At 34.6% G+C, this 18,289-nt stretch overlaps 3 protein-coding genes and 3 pseudogenes across 6 annotated transcripts, besides 3 other annotated features; 3 read left to right on the top strand and 3 right to left on the bottom strand.

Annotated features, from left to right (window-relative positions):
- Window positions 1-21: 21 nt before the first annotated feature.
- Window positions 22-2,880: a mobile genetic element.
- On the top strand, window positions 1,440-2,135 carry TVAGG3_0977100 (uncharacterized protein; the record flags this gene model as incomplete). Its single annotated transcript, XM_051253882.1, has 1 exon — window positions 1,440-2,135. One exon carries the CDS (start codon window positions 1,440-1,442, stop codon window positions 2,133-2,135), a length of 696 nt encoding a protein of 231 aa, XP_051079456.1.
- Window positions 2,881-3,799: 919 nt separating the features above from the next.
- On the top strand, window positions 3,800-4,606 carry TVAGG3_0977110 (annotated as a pseudogene). The gene has a single exon. A coding segment is annotated over exon 1 (807 nt).
- Window positions 4,607-6,769: 2,163 nt separating this feature from the next.
- Window positions 6,770-7,604: a mobile genetic element.
- A 1,180-nt stretch (window positions 7,605-8,784) lies between these two features.
- Window positions 8,785-18,289: part of a mobile genetic element that runs on past the window's edge.
- On the bottom strand, window positions 9,747-10,217 carry TVAGG3_0977140 (uncharacterized protein; the record flags this gene model as incomplete). Its single annotated transcript, XM_051253883.1, has 1 exon — window positions 9,747-10,217. The coding sequence occupies one exon, from the start codon at window positions 10,215-10,217 to the stop codon at window positions 9,747-9,749; it is 471 nt and encodes a 156-aa protein (XP_051079457.1).
- TVAGG3_0977150 lies at window positions 11,849-12,282 on the bottom strand (annotated as a pseudogene). The gene has a single exon. A coding segment is annotated over exon 1 (434 nt).
- Window positions 12,328-12,600, top strand: TVAGG3_0977160 (uncharacterized protein; the record flags this gene model as incomplete). The annotated part of the gene is made up of 1 exon (XM_051253884.1): window positions 12,328-12,600. One exon carries the CDS (start codon window positions 12,328-12,330, stop codon window positions 12,598-12,600), a length of 273 nt encoding a protein of 90 aa, XP_051079458.1.
- On the bottom strand, window positions 13,564-17,411 carry TVAGG3_0977170 (annotated as a pseudogene). Its single transcript has one exon. A coding segment is annotated over exon 1 (3,848 nt).

The raw sequence follows: 18,289 nt of genomic DNA on the forward strand, positions 1-18,289 counted from the left end.
TTTGTATTTGAATAAATTATAATATTATGGCAAAATAAAATCTCATTATCAAAATAATATTAAATGATAATATAATATATATTTATAAACAACTATTATTTAATAAAGTTTAATTGCCAAGGTTCATCTAATTTTTTGATTTTTAATGTTTTATGAATTTTATTTATCATGTATATATCTAATGAAGATTATATATGTAGAAGATAAGTACCTTAATATGTACGTAAAAATTAATGAAATTTATTTTGAATGTAGAACCGAGCAATTTTCAAATTTTGTGCTTTTTTTGAATTTTCTCGATACCAGATAAGTTGTGTTGGCTAAATAATATATGGATACAATGTGTCTTATAGATGAATATATGCACAAAGTTTAAGAGGCCATTTTCTTTCAGAAACCGAGATTTGTGAATTTTTTCAAATTTTGTGCTTTTTTTGATATTGAAATTTCATTTCATTTTTTTGATGCATATCGATGCACCATGCGAACTTAAAGAAAGGCTATCTTATATAGATGCTATGAAAGCTGTCATTGATAACGAATGCCATGCAGGTTGTCCATATCAATTAAAAAAAATCCAAATTTAGGGGGAACAAAATTAAAATTCAGGTGCAGTGCAGATAAATGTGAAGCATGTATCTCATTTCTAAAGGATGATGAAGAATATATCCTAACAGAATATAATGGAACACATAATCACAATCAAATCAAAGATGAGACAAAGAAATACCACACATTATCACAATGCTATCGTCGGGTACTTATTAATTTTATAAAACAGGGGGGATCCGAAAATGGCTCAAATTGAATGCGACAAAAAACTTGATCTGGATGATCCACTTAACAGGCCATCTTTTTTGAATGCATCTTCAGATCAAATGAAAACAATTCAGGAAAAAGGAAATAAAAAGATCAAAGGTATTCAAAAGTACGATGATAATCAATTCAAGTCAACTCAATTATTTAAGGGTATCAAAGAACAAGAGTCACCAAAAGATTTAATTTATTTCGATGTCGATAATTACAACAAACCAAAGAAATTAATCTTTTATTATGCTTCTTTCAAATTTCTGGACATAATCAAAATTGTGAAAGAGCATTTTATTGATGCAACCCATTCATTACTTGAATTTAAAATGTTGTTTTACATGATATCAGCCAAATTTCCAAATACACATGCATTCCCAATTTTTCAATTTGTCGTTTATCCAAACACTTCAGAAAATATTGCATTCTGTCTCAAGGCATTTTTTAACTGGGCAAAAGTAAAACCAAAATATTTTATGTCAGATTGTGCACAAGAAATCGAAAATGCGATTATCAACTCTTTTCCAGAAGTTATCCTTCATTGGTGTGCAGTTCATGTAATGAGGGCGTTCAGAAAAAATTTGAAAGATTATGCATTTGAGAGTTCAGACAAATTGATATTAGATACAAAAATGAACTATCTTGCATACGGCAGAAATGGCAAGAAAGAATGGATTGAACCAACGTTCAAAAAAATTCTGGAAATAGCCGAAAAATTCCCAGAATTTTCAAAATACATACAAAATCAATGGATATCAAACCAAGAAAGATGGACAGCCGCTGAAAGAGATGAAAATTTAGCTCTCACAAATAACATTTCAGAATCGATTAACAAAAAAATTAAATATTACTACTTTGGCGGAACAATTTTCATGAGATTTGATCGATTTGTGATGAAATTAATCGATTTTATCGTTCCTTCATTTTATTACAGAATTTCTCAAGATATAAGGCTCAGAGACAAAATTCCAAATCCGTTGCCATCTGAAAAAAAGCCAAAAAAGTCTACAATCAGACTGGATACAGAAAAATGTATAATGCTCACTGATAAAATTAAATCGTTAATAGTTAACTCATCAGCAAACTTAAATACGCTTCAATTGGGTTTAGATGACCTACTTGATAAAGTTGTCAAGGCAGCAAAGGTTCAAAAACGAATGACCCAGTATTTTTCGAAATTAAGTATCCCAATGGAAATCAAGCTTAGTATTCTCACGCAAATTACAGAATTTGGATGCAATACCCCTCAATTCATTGTTGAGAATGCCAAGTCTTTTCAAGATAAAATTATTACAGATTTCCACCTTCAAATTTATACAACATTATAAAAATTTATGAATAAAAACTTGATATAAAATAACATTTTTATTTTTACTAAGAAAAAAAGGTTTTTGATAATAAATTTATTTTATTTCGAAAAAGTAGCAATAATCGTAAAAGGGTATTGATAGGCTTGCTAAAGTAACTAATTTTAGCTGTCAAATACTTTTGTATTTTGAAGTAAATTAGTATAAATTTGTTTTTACTTTTATTTCGAAAAAGTAGCAATAATCGTAAAAGGGTATTGATAGGCTTGCTAAAGTAACTAATTTTAGCTGTCAAATACTTTTGTATTTTGAAGTAAATTAGTATAAATTTGTTTTTACTTTTATTTCGAAAAAGTAGCAATAATCGTAAAAGGGTATTGATAGGCTTGCTAAAGTAACTAATTTTAGCTGTCAAATACTTTTGTATTTTGAAGTAAATTAGTATAAATTTGTTTTTACTTTTATTTCGAAAAAGTAGCAATAATCGTAAAAGGGTATTGATAGGCTTGCTAAAGTAACTAATTTTAGCTGTCAAATACTTTTGTATTTTGAAGTAAATTAGTATAAATTTGATATATATTATTTAACTCCCTTTGAAAACCTCAATTTTCCATACAGAGGGAACGGGAATAGCATCCAATATTCCCTGAGAATGGTTGCGCATTCTCAGTTCCCTCTATATTTCGAATGAAGCTCTCATCGGTCTTTTTTTTTAATACTAAACGTTTTTTTTTCCTGTCACTTTTAGCTAAAATTTGGGTTTGCCAAAAATTTTGAATCAATTTACACAACGTGCCCATTTTACTCACTCAATATTTGAGAAAATAATTCAATTTTGAGAAGAATGGTCCTCTGCGTTTTGAGTGAGTGAAGAAAAAAAATCTCAGAAAAATTGAATGAGTTTTTATGGCCATGAACCAAATTTGTGAAGTTCTCGTTTTAAAAAAATGCAACCAAGAACACGAATTCCCGAGTTTGCAGAATTAGAAAACTATAAAAATCTTGGGCTATTGACCCAGATGCAACTCGATTTACTCTATCGAAGAGTAAATGGCGAGTCTTATCAACAAATACGGAATGTTTACTCAATTTCAAAGACGACAGTAGCACGCGCAATCATGCGCACTGCTACTTGTCGTTCATGGACAAAAGGTCAGTCAGGGGGTGGTATGACCCTTTTGTCACTACCAGATGAAATGCAGTTCAAAAAACTTGTTCAAGAGATGGCAGACGACTTGAACTGTATTACAACATCAATGGCCATTGCTGTCTGTACGGAATTACAAAATAGGAGATTAAAATTTGCGGCGCGGGTACTAATCACTGCAAGATGCCCGCATCTTCTAGCGAAGCTCGATGATTACTGCCCATCGCCATCCCGTGGCTGGCTTAATCATATCGCCACAAGATTGTCAATTCGGATTGTGAGCTCCCAAACTATTGATATGCTCCGACGCTCTACCTGTGACGCAAACCATATTCGCCAATTTTTCCTCTCCAAGCATAGATACTTTGCCCGCAGGAAGAAGTTTATTGCGAATATGGACGAGACAATGCTCTATTCCAAACGTCGCTATAAAGTTCTTACTGCTGGCCGGAATCGCCCAGTTCGCGCTGAAAAGTCTCAGCTTCCACATCTTACAGGTGTCTGTACCATCTTTGCAGATGGTACAACTATGAAGCCAATGGTGATACTTCCACAAAAGAAGACCCTTGATGCGGAATTGGAAGATCTGGACGCCTTTTTTGTTCGCTCCGAGAGTGGATGGATGAACAAATACCTTTTTATGGTATACTGTATCATGTTCATCTGCAAAGTACAGGAGAAAAGGTCTCAAATGAATGTGTTTGATGCCCAGGTACCTTTTCTCCTAATTGTAGATGGTCATCCATCCAGGCTCTCTTTCTTGGCCGTTCGCCTCTTGAGCGCCTTCAATATCGAGCTTCTTGTTCTCCCAGGCCATACATCTCATATCTTACAACCTCTTGATGTTGGGATTTTTTCTCCCTTGAAGGCCCAATTCAAGAAGTTGTTTGATATGGCGACTATCCGGTACGATCAGCAAGGGCATATGGTGATCAATTATGTATGGAACGCCAGATAACTGCGCTATATCATGGTTCGCAGCTTCCTTGATGCATGTAGTGTGTCTTGCACAGCTACAAACATCGAAAATGCTTTTAAAGCAACAGGAATCTATCCATTGGATATGAACAAACCTCTTGCTTCCAGATACATTGTAGCAAATGGAGTTCCTCCTGCAAGGCCCAATTTTGTCAACGACAAAGTCCTTACAGATCCAAATGTGATGATGCAAGTCTTCCAAATGGAATATGGACGCCCCATGCAGCAACAGGATTGGTATTTCAATCTGTTTGTGGCTATGCAATCTGTTTTGGCCTGGAATGGAGCATATGGCCAGGTTCTTAGTCGTGAGTTACATCTCCTTTATCCTACTGCAGGTGGATTTCAAAAAATCCAATTAAAATGATATAAAGCTGAGGAGCTCCAGGGTGAAGAGGAATTGATGAAGAAAAGAAGCAGCTGCATAATGGAGTGAGGAAGCATCTTGATGAAGAGAGGAAGCACCTTGATCAAGAGAGGAAGTACTTTGAAGAAGAGAGGAAGCACTTTGATTTAGAGAGGAAGCATCTTGATCAAGAGAGGAAGTACTTTGAAGAAGAGAGGAAGCATCTTGATGAAGAGAGGAAGCACCTTGATCAAGAGAGGAAGCTGCATCTTGAGCAAGAGAGGAAGCACTTTGAAGAAGAGAGGAAGCATCTTGATCAAGAGAGGAAGTGCTTTGTTGAAGAGAGGAAGCATCTTGATCAAGAGAGGAAGTACTTTGTTGAAGAGAGGAAGCTGCATGATGAAGAGAGGAAGCACCTTGATCAAGAGAGGAAGCTGCATCTTGAGCAAGAGAGGAAGCACTTTGAAGAAGAGAGGAAGCACCTTGATCAAGAGAGGAAGTACTTTGAAGAAGAGAGGAAGTACTTTGAAGAAGAGAGGAAGCATCTTGATGAAGAGAGGAAGCATCTTGATGAAGAGAGGAAGTACTTTGAAGAAGAGAGGAAGCATCTTGATGAAGAGAGGAAGCATCTTGATCAAGAGAGGAAGTACTTTGAAGAAGAGAGGAAGCATCTTGATGAAGAGAGGAAGCTGCATCTTGAGCAAGAGAGGAAGTACTTTGATCAAGAGAGGAAGTACTTTGAAGAAGAGAGGAAGCACCTTGATCAAGAGAGGAAGCACTTTGATGAAGAGAGGAAGCACCTTGATCAAGAGAGGAAGCATCTTGATCAAGAGAGGAAGCATCTTGATCAAGAGAGGAAGCTGCATGATGGATGCATGATGGAGTGAGGAAGCATCTTGATGAAAGAGGAATCACTTTGTTGAAGAGAGGAAGCATCTTGATCAAGAGAGGAAGCATCTTGATCAAGAGAGGAAGTACTTTGAAGAAGAGAGGAAGCATCTTGATGAAGAGAGGAAGCTGCATCTTGAGCAAGAGAGGAAGTACTTTGATCAAGAGAGGAAGTACTTTGAAGAAGAGAGGAAGCATCTTGATGAAGAGAGGAAGCATCTTGATCAAGAGAGGAAGTACTTTGAAGAAGAGAGGAAGCATCTTGATGAAGAGAGGAAGCTGCATCTTGAGCAAGAGAGGAAGTACTTTGATCAAGAGAGGAAGTACTTTGAAGAAGAGAGGAAGCACCTTGATCAAGAGAGGAAGCACCTTGATCAAGAGAGGAAGTACTTTGAAGAAGAGAGGAAGCACTTTGATGAAGAGAGGAAGCATCTTGATCAAGAGAGGAAGTACTTTGAAGAAGAGAGGAAGCATCTTGATGAAGAGAGGAAGCTGCATCTTGAGCAAGAGAGGAAGTACTTTGAAGAGAGAGGAAGCACCTTGATCAAGAGAGGAAGTACTTTGAAGAAGAGAGGAAGCACTTTGATGAAGAGAGGAAGCACCTTGATCAAGAGAGGAAGCATCTTGATCAAGAGAGGAAGCATCTTGATCAAGAGAGGAAGCTGCATGATGGATGCATGATGGAGTGAGGAAGCATCTTGATGAAGAGAGGAATCACTTTGTTGAAGAGAGGAAGCATCTTGATCAAGAGAGGAAGCATCTTGATCAAGAGAGGAAGCTGCATGATGGATGCATGATGGAGTGAGGAAGCATCTTGATGAAGAGAGGAAGCGTAAGAACCGATAACATTTACAAAATATTAAATTTATTTTGTAAATTTTCCAAAAGCCTTAGTACCAATGTAATATAAATGCTCCAAAAATACCATCCCTCCTTCCAAAAGCGTAAGAACCGATAACATTTACAAAATATTAAATTTATTTTGTAAATTTTCCAAAAGCCTTAGTACCAATGTAATATAAATGCTCCAAAAATACCATCCCTCCTTCCAAAAGCGTAAGAACCGATAACATTTACAAAATATTAAATTTATTTTGTAAATTTTCCAAAAGCCTTAGTACCAATGTAATATAAATGCTCCAAAAATACCATCCCTCCTTCCAAAAGCGTAAGAACCGATAACATTTACAAAATATTAAATTTATTTTGTAAATTTTCCAAAACCTTAGTACCAATGTAATATAAATGCTCCAAAAATACCATCCCTCCTTCCAAAAGCGTAAGAACCGATAACTGTTATAGACCGAAAATATATTTTTTCGGTTTTCTCTTCAAATAATTGAAAGAATGATACTATAGGTTTATTATATTATATAGCATATAATCATGCTATAGCCGAAAATTATAAGTTTTGAGAAGATTGAATATAACACAAATAAATTTGAATGTAAGTTAAATTGCTTGTTGTTTTTAATAGCTATTTAATGAGAAATCCAATATTGCAAAATTCAAATTGAATGATTGAAAGAACAGAAAAAGTCATTCTTTTCAATTTCGAATATGTTTCATTGTATTTATAATTATATGGCAAATAAGATATTTAAACTTGATTTTTGAAGGAAAATTCACAAAATTGAATAAATTCAAATAATTTTTATTCAAAAATAAACTAGTTATTTGAGTTTAATACTAATTATCTATTCAAACTACAAAGTTTGTAATTTAAAATATTTTGTGAGATCAGATTGAATTAATTCAAGGTTCTTTTCAATTAATATTAATGACCATATTACGCATTTTCGAACATTCTAAACCAAATATATAAAAATGGGAGACGAATGTTAAATTTGCTAGACATGGGGGAGTTGTCTGCAAAGTTTTAGCTCTTATCTCTAACAAAAAATTAATTTTTAAAAAAATGACCGAATACGTTTCACAGCGAGAAAAAAATAAAAGGCAAGATAGAATTTTCTAGACATAAAGAAGTTGTTTACCGAGTTTTAGCTCTTATCTCTAACAAAAAATTAATTTTTAAAAAAATGACCGAATACGTTTCACAGCGAGAAAAAAATAAAAGGCAAGATAGAATTTTCTAGACATAAAGAAGTTGTTTACCGAGTTTTAGCTCTTATCTCTAACAAAAAATTAATTTTTAAAAAAATGACCGAATACGTTTCACAGCGAGAAAAAAATAAAAGGCAAGATAGAATTTTCTAGACATAAAGAAGTTGTTTACCGAGTTTTAGCTCTTATCTCTAACAAAAAATTAATTTTTAAAAAAATGACCGAATACGTTTCACAGCGAGAAAAAAATAAAACTGTACACTGATTTTCATTTTCATTTCCAGTCACTTTACTTATTATTTTTTCTTTTTTTCATTTTAATTATAAATTATTTCATAATACGTTTATTTACGTTACCATTTTCTTTATTCTTTTGAATTCCATACTAGACACTTATAGAATATTTTGATTGTTAACGTACTTCATTAAAATGAATCCTTACAAAGGGTATGTCGATCGAATTTACCTAATTGGTATTTCCAATCAGATTGAAGAAGGTAAAATGACATGGGAAGAAGCTTGCACCCATGTTCCCATCGCCCCAACCCTTCAATCAAATGATTTAAAATATTTAGATGTTTCAAAATCTTTTTTACAAAATCAATTTAGCTTACAGAATATCCCATTGCCTAAAGGCAAGAAAGGTCGTAGGGTCAATCCCTACGACCAAATCAAAGCTCTTGCTGTGATACATGACCACTGGGCCTTTCCCTGTGGTCAAACAAAACAATGGAAACGTTTGAAATTACAACAAATTGATGTATCTTATAGAGAAGTACGCAGATACTTCAAAGAAAATCATTTCACCAAGACGCGATTAGAGCATGCCGGGCCAGAAACAGCAGTAAGATATTGGGCGCTTTCACCCAATCTTATCTGGCACGCAGATGTTCATTATTTTAGGGTGTTCGTGGCCAGTATATTTATGGCATAATCGACGATTTTAGCCGCAAAGTCCTAGCGTGTATACAAATACCAGATATGCTGGCAGCGACGACAGCGAACGTTGCGGCTTCCGCCTTCATTGAATTTGGCGCCCCTTATTGTTTCTGGACCGACAACGGTTCAGAAAATAGGGGCGCCTTTCAAGATCTACTTGATCTTTGGGGCGTCCAATGGCGGCATACAGATTCTCATTCTCCCTACCAAAATGGGAAGATTGAGAGATTCTGGCCGACATTGGAGCGCTGCCAAAGCATTCAGGCTATTCCTGCCTTTATTTGGGAGTACAATAATAACACACCGCAAGTTAGTATGGTTATCTTGGGTATGGAGGCACTGCGTTCCTCCGTACGCAATACTTGTGAATTTGACACTTTACGAAACCGTTAACGTATATTTTACAACACAAACGACAACACTAACTTAACCTTAAATATTTACAAAACCACCACCCACTTCACTTCACTAACGAACTCACTAATGTAAAAATAAACGTTCTCACTATCGTTCTCACTAACAACTTCACTAATGTTCTCATAAATTTTCCTCAATATCTTCATCATCAGTGTTAACCCTATTGTAGTCATACTTGAAGCCATAAACTTTCTCTAACTTCTTAACGTACAATTTACATAACTTACCTTCGTCATCGTATGGTTTAATGATATAACTATTTCTATCTTTATAAACAGTCAATGAAAAGTCAACTGGTCTCGGATGTATTTGAAAGAACATGTTATGCTCAGGAAGGAAGAATAAATGTTTAAATGTATGTTTGTTATACTGTGGAATTCGAATGAGTTGCTTTTGTTCTGTCATTTACATCCAAATAAAAATTTTCAGTAAAATAAAAAATAAACTTAAAAATTAATGATATCACCACCCTCACACGTATGAAAACATAGCCAAAAATAAATTTAGGTGAAGTGGTGAAATCTCACCTCTTTTTTCACCTCTTTTTTCACCCTGTTGAATTCATTACTTTATAACTCTCTTCCTTTCTCCAACTCTTCTAACTTCTTCTTAAGTTCAGCAATGTTGTCCTCATGAAGTTTAATCTTCTTAATATACCTTCTCTATCTAATGGTTGCTTTATCTTTCTAAACTGAACTCTACCATCCTTCATAGTATGAACGTAAAAACCTTCTGGAACCGCTCCTGATTTAATGTATTCTACCAAAAATTTTTGTTTCATTGCTTCAGTGACTTTAGTCGTCATTTTACTCTAAATAAAATGTTCAAATAAAATAAAACTAACATTATTTTTTCAGTAAGGAAACGCAGGAGTTTTACGATTTATTTGAGGAGTAGGTTCTGGTTTAAATGTTGGAGTCGGTTTTGGAGTTGACTTTTGAACAGGAGTTTGTACTTTCATAGGTTCAGGAGTCATTGAAGGTGTTGTTTGTGAAGGCGTTGGTTTTGACGTTGGTTTTGGCGATGGTGTCGGAGTTTGTTCAAATTCAGCTACTTCAGTATTATTTATAACATTTGCTTTGTTTCTTTTCAACATCATTACTGCTCCTGCTGTAGCTAGCAAACCTAGTGGGAGACCATATCTTATATAAGGACTTGACCAAATGCTATTTTTGACAGGAGCTGGTGGAACACCTAACCTTGGTGAGACTGCTCTTTGCCATTGTGCAGCTCGTAAGAAATATTCAATAGGTGCTCCATAATCGTTTGGTAAAGTTTGTTTCACAGATGGTGAAGGTTCACGAGAGCTTGATGAAGAACTCATTTATAAGCTTTAAAAATAAACGTTCATCCTTTATTCCTCACTGTCGTCCGCTGCTAAGTTATAGTCGTCAAGTCTTATTATTGGTATGCCTGACTGTCTTACTTGTATTGCAAAGCAACAATCCCTCATAAATCCAATAAGTGGCTTTGGTACATTTTCTGTTGCTAGTTCAATAGGTCCTTTAACAGACAATTTGTATGTTATTGGAGCAGTAGATGTTTGACCTTGCTGGAAGCAAAAGTCCACTTCTGTTGGAAAACCACATAAGAAATGTGTGTTGTCATAGCTATCCCATTTATGTTCCACACTACCATCATCCACCAATGACCTCATAACATCTTCATTAAATCCAATCATATCATTGTTTGTATTGCAAGCGTTCGCAACCATTTCATAAAATACAGGTCCATATGATTTTTCAGGTTCTGCAGGCATATTTCCATAAGCTCCCATGGAAAGCTGAAGATATTTAAACTTAGGGTTCTCAAAATTAACATAATAGTTGTCTTTCTTTCTAAATAGTGCCCAAATACTTTTAACATTAATAGGCGTATAAGCTGCTGTAAATGTTGCACTTGAACTATCTGTATTCTTTGAGAATGAACCATCCATAGGAATCCAATCCATAACTTTAACAGGAAAACATAAAGCCTCGTTTGTATAATGTTCTACAAGTTCTGTATAAATGTTAGGGTCTAAAGAGAATGACTTTGGATGAAAAAACATTCATTAAAATCCATCTTTGTTCGAAATAGTTGCTGGGTTACAGTTGTAATAGTAACTGTTCCACTAGCTTCAGTTGCACTCGTTATCATAGTGAATGGTTCATTCCATGGAACAAATTTATTTGTCGGTGGATTTGAACCTGAAGCAAATGCAACTTTAAGAGTTGGATTGAAAGCAATGATATCATTTACAGATATAGATGTGCATTGTAAGGCGTCGCTACTGAACTTTACTTTAAGCTGAATGTTTCCTGCAAAAGCTGGAATAAATCGAATAGGTTCTAATGGAAGGAATCTTCTAACAGGAATTCTTAAACGAAGCTTAAAATCAAATGATTTTCCTGCTGTAATTGGACCACCAACAATTTGTCCTGTTCTGCATGTTCCCGAATGACTCCATACATCTTTATGTCGAGTCTTTGAAAAAACATCGACTTTCTTTATTTGTTCGGTAGTTTGTGAGTTTGAAGTTATATATGCTTCTTCTCTTGCGTTGTCTTGAGAATATACGATACGACCATTTGCAAGGATTTGATATCCAGCAACTGCATAGAAAGCGTCATCGAAACCAATCCAAAATCCTGGTGGGTTTGTTTTATTGGAACCTGAACCAATTTCTTTATCTACAATAAATTGACCTTCCATTTTATACGTAATGAATGTATTGTAAAGGTCCAACATATTTTCACCAGGAGGTGAGAGATTGAATGTTACCCATGTGTTATCTTTAGCAGTTCCAGGTTGTGATGGAATCTTTGCGTCAGAATATTTTCTATTAGTGTCACCAATTTGAACTGCATTGTCTATGATATCGAAATATGAGCGAATCTGATGAATATGCTCTGCTGGAGTAAATTCGTTTAACTGTTCGTTCTGCATGTATTTACTTCAGATAAAAATATCTATTTACTTCATTATTCTCACTCTTCTTCTTGGTATTCGTGGTGGAAGTTGTTTCTTGACATTTTCAATGAACTGTACATTCTCTTTTGTCTCGACTTCTTTCACTGGTGGGTCAGGGTTCTTTGACTCGGTTTGCTTTTCAATGAAATTCACGAACTTTGCAATAAGCTCTTGGTTCGTTATTGAAAGTACATCTGGCTTCTTTTCTTCTTGTTCTTTTGGTGGCTCAGTTTGTACAGAAGGTTTTATATGGGCTTCGTGGCTTCGCCCTTGCCATGCACCTTAATGTTGTCGCTCTCTGTATTCGCTAATGGAACCTTTCTTTTTCTTACATATATTTTACCATCTTTACTCTGACTTACATAATAGAAAGGATGTTGTATTCCTCTGGCGTCATTTAATATAATAGACTCTCGTTCTGATTTTGACAAGCTCATTTTACATCGGTTAAAGTTTTAATTTAGTTTTTTATCTACAGTCAAATGACTCAGTCAAATCCTACGGACAAGACCCAAGGGGTCATAGATGTTGAAGCATTGAAGAAAGAAATTCGTGAACAAATTTTATCCGAACTGAAGGAACAAAAACCAGAACAAAAGCCAGAGAGACCAAAGAGAAAACTTAGTGAAAAACAACTAGCTGCATTAGCTGCTGGAAGACAGAAGAACCCACGTTTGCTGGCGAAAAAAGCTAGAGAAGAAGCAAAAGCAAAGGAAGAACAAAAAGCAAAGGAAGCTGAAGCAAAGAAAGAGTAAATGGTTTATTTTTATCCAAACTAAATGTATAGACAAATACCTTTATCTGTTGCGTTCAGTAGTGAAAACCCTGACGTCAAAATAAAGGGGAACAGAGTAACGTTTAAGTTTCCAACAGACTGGATTGTGAACATAAATGAAGAGAAGTACATTGGCATAACATCTATGTATATAACACGTGCTTTCAGAAAGGTTGACTTTATACTTCAAGTCGAGATAGAAAATGACGAACAGTCTTTAAGCGCCCAAAACATTCACATATACAAATACTTTAAAGACGATACAACATTGTTGCAATGTATGATTTCATTTAATGAGATGTTCGAGAAAAAGTTCAATATTGAAGTACAAACTTTACAGCCTTTACGTGAGTTTCTTGCACAACTGAAAGAAGAAGGTAGTCAGCCACAACTTATAGACTTTCATTATGAATTTAATGAAAATGAAGATGGAACTCATGACTGTCAGTTTGTTATATATTCACCATTCAATGAAGTCGCTAAAAAGAAAGAAAATCCATTACGTATAAGGTTTCAAATCTCTGAACCCAATGAAGACTTCAAGAATGTTTTCAATTATGATGCAATACTTCCGAGGAAAAATGAATTTTCAAAGATTGTAACACCTGGCATTTGGGATAGAAAGCAAGCTATATTATATTCAAACTTAAGTAAGGGAGTTGAAAATGAGTTCATTGGTCATACAAGAACTTCACCACTGTCAAATCCTAAGTATTACAAGCTTACTGGCTTCAATCGTGAGTTTTGGATAGACATGTTCTCCACTCATGACCATAAGTGCCCAGTGTTCTTACCTCCAGATGGGAAAGATTGTTTATACATTGAAGCACAATTGTTAAACTCTACAATAGCTGTATTGTAAATGACCACATAGGCTTCGCCCATGCCGCTAGCGGCTTATTTTTATCACAAATGACCTCATTGCTGACAAAAATAAATGACCTCAGAACTTCAACTTACGAATAAAGCTTGTTTTAGTCGTTATTGAAAAGTTGAACTTTTCAGCAAAGCAAGGTTGACATGACTTACATAAGTCGAATGCAATCTCTTGACCATCATAAAGTGCTTTGTAAAGTTTCATTAAACTGAACTCAGAGTCTTTGTCATATGTTCCAACAGGTATGTGAATGTTCTTATCTTCATTGTAATAGCATTGTATAGCTTCAGGAAACATTTCATTAGCGGTTAAAGCAATAACATCTTGCTTCACGCCTTTCATTCTGCAGTGAAATGCAACTTCATTTAAATCATTCGTGAGTAAGTCTATGTAGGTCTTCTTTCCACAAAAATACTTTTATAAGCTAAACTTTGTTTTCCAGGTGTTATTTCTGCAAAGTCGCTATGAAATTGACCAAGGTTCTTTCCTATAAGTTCTCTACCGTATCTCTTCTTAAACTCTGCTGCAAGCTTTGGGATGTCTTCATTATATAAGTGCATACTGTCGGTATCCTGGTAAAATATTTGAAGACCCATGTCCTCTGCAGTACAGAATACTTCATTCATAATACGTTTTGACATAGACAGAATATTAACACCAAGTGGACAGAAGTTAAAGTGTCTGCAAATGCTTTTCGTTAGCTTGAAAATAGTTTTATCTGAACCATCCAAACCTTCGAACTTCACTATATGGTTGTAATTTCTTATAGCATATCTTATAGCATCTTTGTCATCTACTATGGTTATTTTTGACTCAATAGGAGATAGAATAGTTTTGCCATAAATGCTGTTCAGAATGAGTTTTATAATTTCTTGTAAGGGGTTTTCTTCTTTCTTATACTTTAACCTTAACTCAAACAACTTCTTTACTTCATCTCTTATTCTCATATCTCTGTTTCCATCGTAATAGTATCCTTGCAACACTTCACATTTGACACCTTGATATTTTATGAGGTCTTGTAATGTTATATGGTCAACATACATGAGACAGCAAGTGTTTGAACTTCTTGGAACGTTAAGTTCTGGATTTAGTTCAGGGTCGCAAACTATTAAATGAAAGTGTCTGGGTATACCAATCTCTGTTATCTTAATGAGAACAAAGAAGCCAGACATAAACTTTTCACCAATGGGTTCCTTTTGGTCATCATCGAATAAATGTCTCATGAGATACTCTGTGTTTAACATTTCTTCCTTCAATACTTTTGGAATACCTTCTAAAGTATAAAGTCTTGCTATAGCTGAAGGATATAATGAAACAGTGTCGAAGTCAGCAATGAGTTTCTTTTTGCTCTTTTGTTTCATGTTATCTGACAACATACATCTTCCACCTTGAATGCATCTCGAAATAAATTCTCTTGGTTTATTTGAGAGGTCATAAAGATTTCCATTCGGGAAGTATACTCTGTTCTCAAACAATTTGTTAGCAATTGAACAAATACTAACGTAGTCATAAACGTTTAAATCAAACTCTTTCAATAAGTCATTGCGGAACTTTACAAAACCTTCTCTTAAAATTCTTACATCTTGTTTGCAGTAAAACGTGCTATATTTTTCTAAGTCGAAGTGGTTCTCATCTATTCTGCAACCTTTGATGGAATCTATGTTTTTCATAAATGTATCTGCATCCCGGATAAACTTACATGCTTCAGAAATGACACCAGTTCTGTTGTCATTTGCTAACAAAACACTGCTGTAGTAGTTATATGGAAATACTTCTTTCGGTCCTGTTTGTAAGTTAAACATAGCAGGAAATAGTTTAAGCTTCTTATTTATAACACTGTAAGAGTCTTTTATAATAATTGCCCGTCCTTTATATAAACCAGTTATTTGCATTGTTCGTGAACCTTTAATGATGGGAGTTCCTTTCACTTCTGTCATGTGTCTTAAGATGAAGTTTATGTCATAACTGAGGTTGTGAAAATATATTAAACTCTTGTCAGGGAGTCTTTCCAAAAATTCTGTTGCACAGTTTTGACCCCAAATGCTTTCACTCACTGAACCATCTTCACTGTCATAACAGATGTTAAAAGCTTTATGAAAGCCATCCGTACTACACTCAAAGTCAGCAAAGAAAACGTGCTCAGGAATGAATTTACATTTAGCTTTATTTACTTCTTTTGACTCTGCTTTCTTCTTCAGTTGTACACAATACTTTGGAGCATATGTCAAATCTTTAAATGGTGCAAGGTTCTGTTTATATAAGTCAGTAGTATATGTGAAAAGTTCTCCATAAGAAATAGGTTCGAAATATTTGCACTCCCACAATGTTTTCATAACATCCCATAACGGTGTTGTTCTATCATAACGAACTACATATTTATCTTCTCTCTTTGTATAAATCTTCATCTGTTTCTCAATGTTCATTCCACCACAAGCTTTGAGAATTTCTTTATAGTTTCGAATGAAGTATGTTGTCATTGGAAGTCTTTCATTTAGCATGTAGTGGTCTTCAACAAGAAGTAAGTCAATAGTTCTAACAGTTTCGCATTCTTTTGGTATATATCTCTTTATTTCATTATGTCTTGAGTCATTGAAATAACCAATGGTAACATTAAATGCTATACCTGTTGCGTCAGAAATTTCTTGTACTTTACTTTGAGGAAAGTCTCTAACACGAATGACTTCTCTCATGTGGTCAATAGTTTCTTCATTTACTCCAGCCTGAATGCAAGCATAAACGAAACAATTGTCCTCTGTCATAAGTATTGCAGTTCTTTTGTTCAGTTCATTGAAGATTTGGTAGCGTTCAAGATTTATAGGTAATGTGCAAAGATACTTCCATAACTGACCGCTTCTCTTCTTATAAAACTTCTTTTCACCATTATCTTTCCAAAAGCTTTCTATAAGTGCTGGGTTTCCTGTTTGCTTAAGAGCTTCCAAAATGGCTTTCTGGTCATTTGTCAGTGTGCTTTCATCTCTATATGGTCTCTTTTTTGGTTTGCCTTTCTTTACATCTGACATCGTTAAGCCTTCATATTCTGTTAAATCATACATCTTTATTTCAGTAAGATTCTTTATGTTTGTCAAGAAGAAGTCATAGTGCATTTCAACAATACCTGCAGCATTTGCTTCTATCTCTGATATAAAGTTCTCCTTCAAGAGCTGATGTAGTAATGTTCCAATATTATTGAGGTTTAACGTAGAACATTCATACTTTCCACCAAGTTTATAACATACCATCCATCTTTGTTGCGAGTTTATTTTAATTTTCTCTAAGAGTCTCATGAAAACCTTACCGAAATGTTTGTGTAAATATTCTCTGTTTGGTTCATCTAAAGCTTCGATGTTAAAGTCAATGAGTCTATTGCCTGACTTCACATTTCTCTTCCTATTCTCTTCATCTTTCTTTAACCATCTCTCACCTTCTTTTGGTTTGTCGTCAATGGAACGAATGACATCGTTAGCTTTGCGAACTTGTTCTATAGCACTTTTAAACATCTCTCTTCTCTGTTGTTTCAGTGTGTCGTCTCTTCTTCTTGTTTCACCAACGTTTGCATTTGTTATGTCAAACATTTCTTGACGAACATCATGCGAAAGAGCTTTACGAGTATGACCAACGTTCGCATTTGTTATGTCAAACATTTCTCTTCTTACTTCATGAGGTACTGAACGTCTATGATATAAGTCAATAGCAATGTCATTTAAAGGAAATGCTCTTGCATGGACTTCGTCCTCGCCGCGTTGCGGCTTTATGAACTCATGAATTCTATCATAACTTATTGCACCATTGTAGTCTTTAATGAAGTCAGCGAGTGCTTTTTTGTTTGTCGCGTAATGTTTTGCAACATCTATATTAGCTTCTGTAAGAAGTTGTTTTATTTCCGAGTGTTCTAACTTAGACAACTTCCGATACATCTTTAGTAGGAAATAAAAAAATATTTTTTGAAAAAATTAGATTAGATTTTTTAAGTTATTTTTAAAATATTTAAATTTTTATTTTAATGAAACACATGCAAGATTGCAAGTTCTTTTCATACAATGCTCTCGCTACTGCCATCAAGAATGAGTTCAATGGTGCTTCAAACGTTAATGTTATCTTTAACAAGAAGTTTGTGAAAGAATCTAAGTTCGGTCAGTATGTCAGACCATTAGCTATTGTCATTGACCGCAAACGTTATACTTCACAAGAGTTAGCAGTAGTTTTGAAACAAAAGGGTTTCTTCGTGAATGTCAAAGATACTCATTATACTGTTATAAAGAACTCCAACATTGACTTCTTCAGTATTGCTTTAAATCTTTCCGAACAGAAAGAATATAAGAAGGGTGAAATAAATGTGAAATATTATCCTTCATCTCTGAAGACAATAACGAACAAAGATGTTATACAAAAGTTCTTACCAAAGGTTGAAGAAGCTTCTATTGACATTGACGAAGGAAGTGAAATGGTTGAAGAAATTGACCCTGAAGCTATTTAACCAAAAATATATTTTTGGTGAAGAGGTGAGATTTCACCTGTTTTTTCACCTCATTCTCTCTTCGTTAATGTTGTCGTGACTTCTTCGTTAATGTTGTCGTGACTTCATTCTTCCTCTTTGAAGTTATCGAAATATTCTGTTATTTTTTCCTTCAGTAATGGTAAGTCTTCTTTGAAGGTAAGTATTGTGCAACCTTTGATGTCATAGTGTGTTTGAGGAAGAGTATTTTTGACAATTTCTTTTATTTGCTCATTCGGTGTCATTGAAATCGGTAAGTTTTCACGATAGAACCAGTTTCTGTCAGATTTATATATTTTA

This window comes from Trichomonas vaginalis, chromosome I, assembly GCF_026262505.1.
Source record: "Trichomonas vaginalis G3 chromosome I, whole genome shotgun sequence".
Lineage (NCBI taxonomy): Eukaryota > Parabasalia > Trichomonadida > Trichomonadidae > Trichomonas > Trichomonas vaginalis.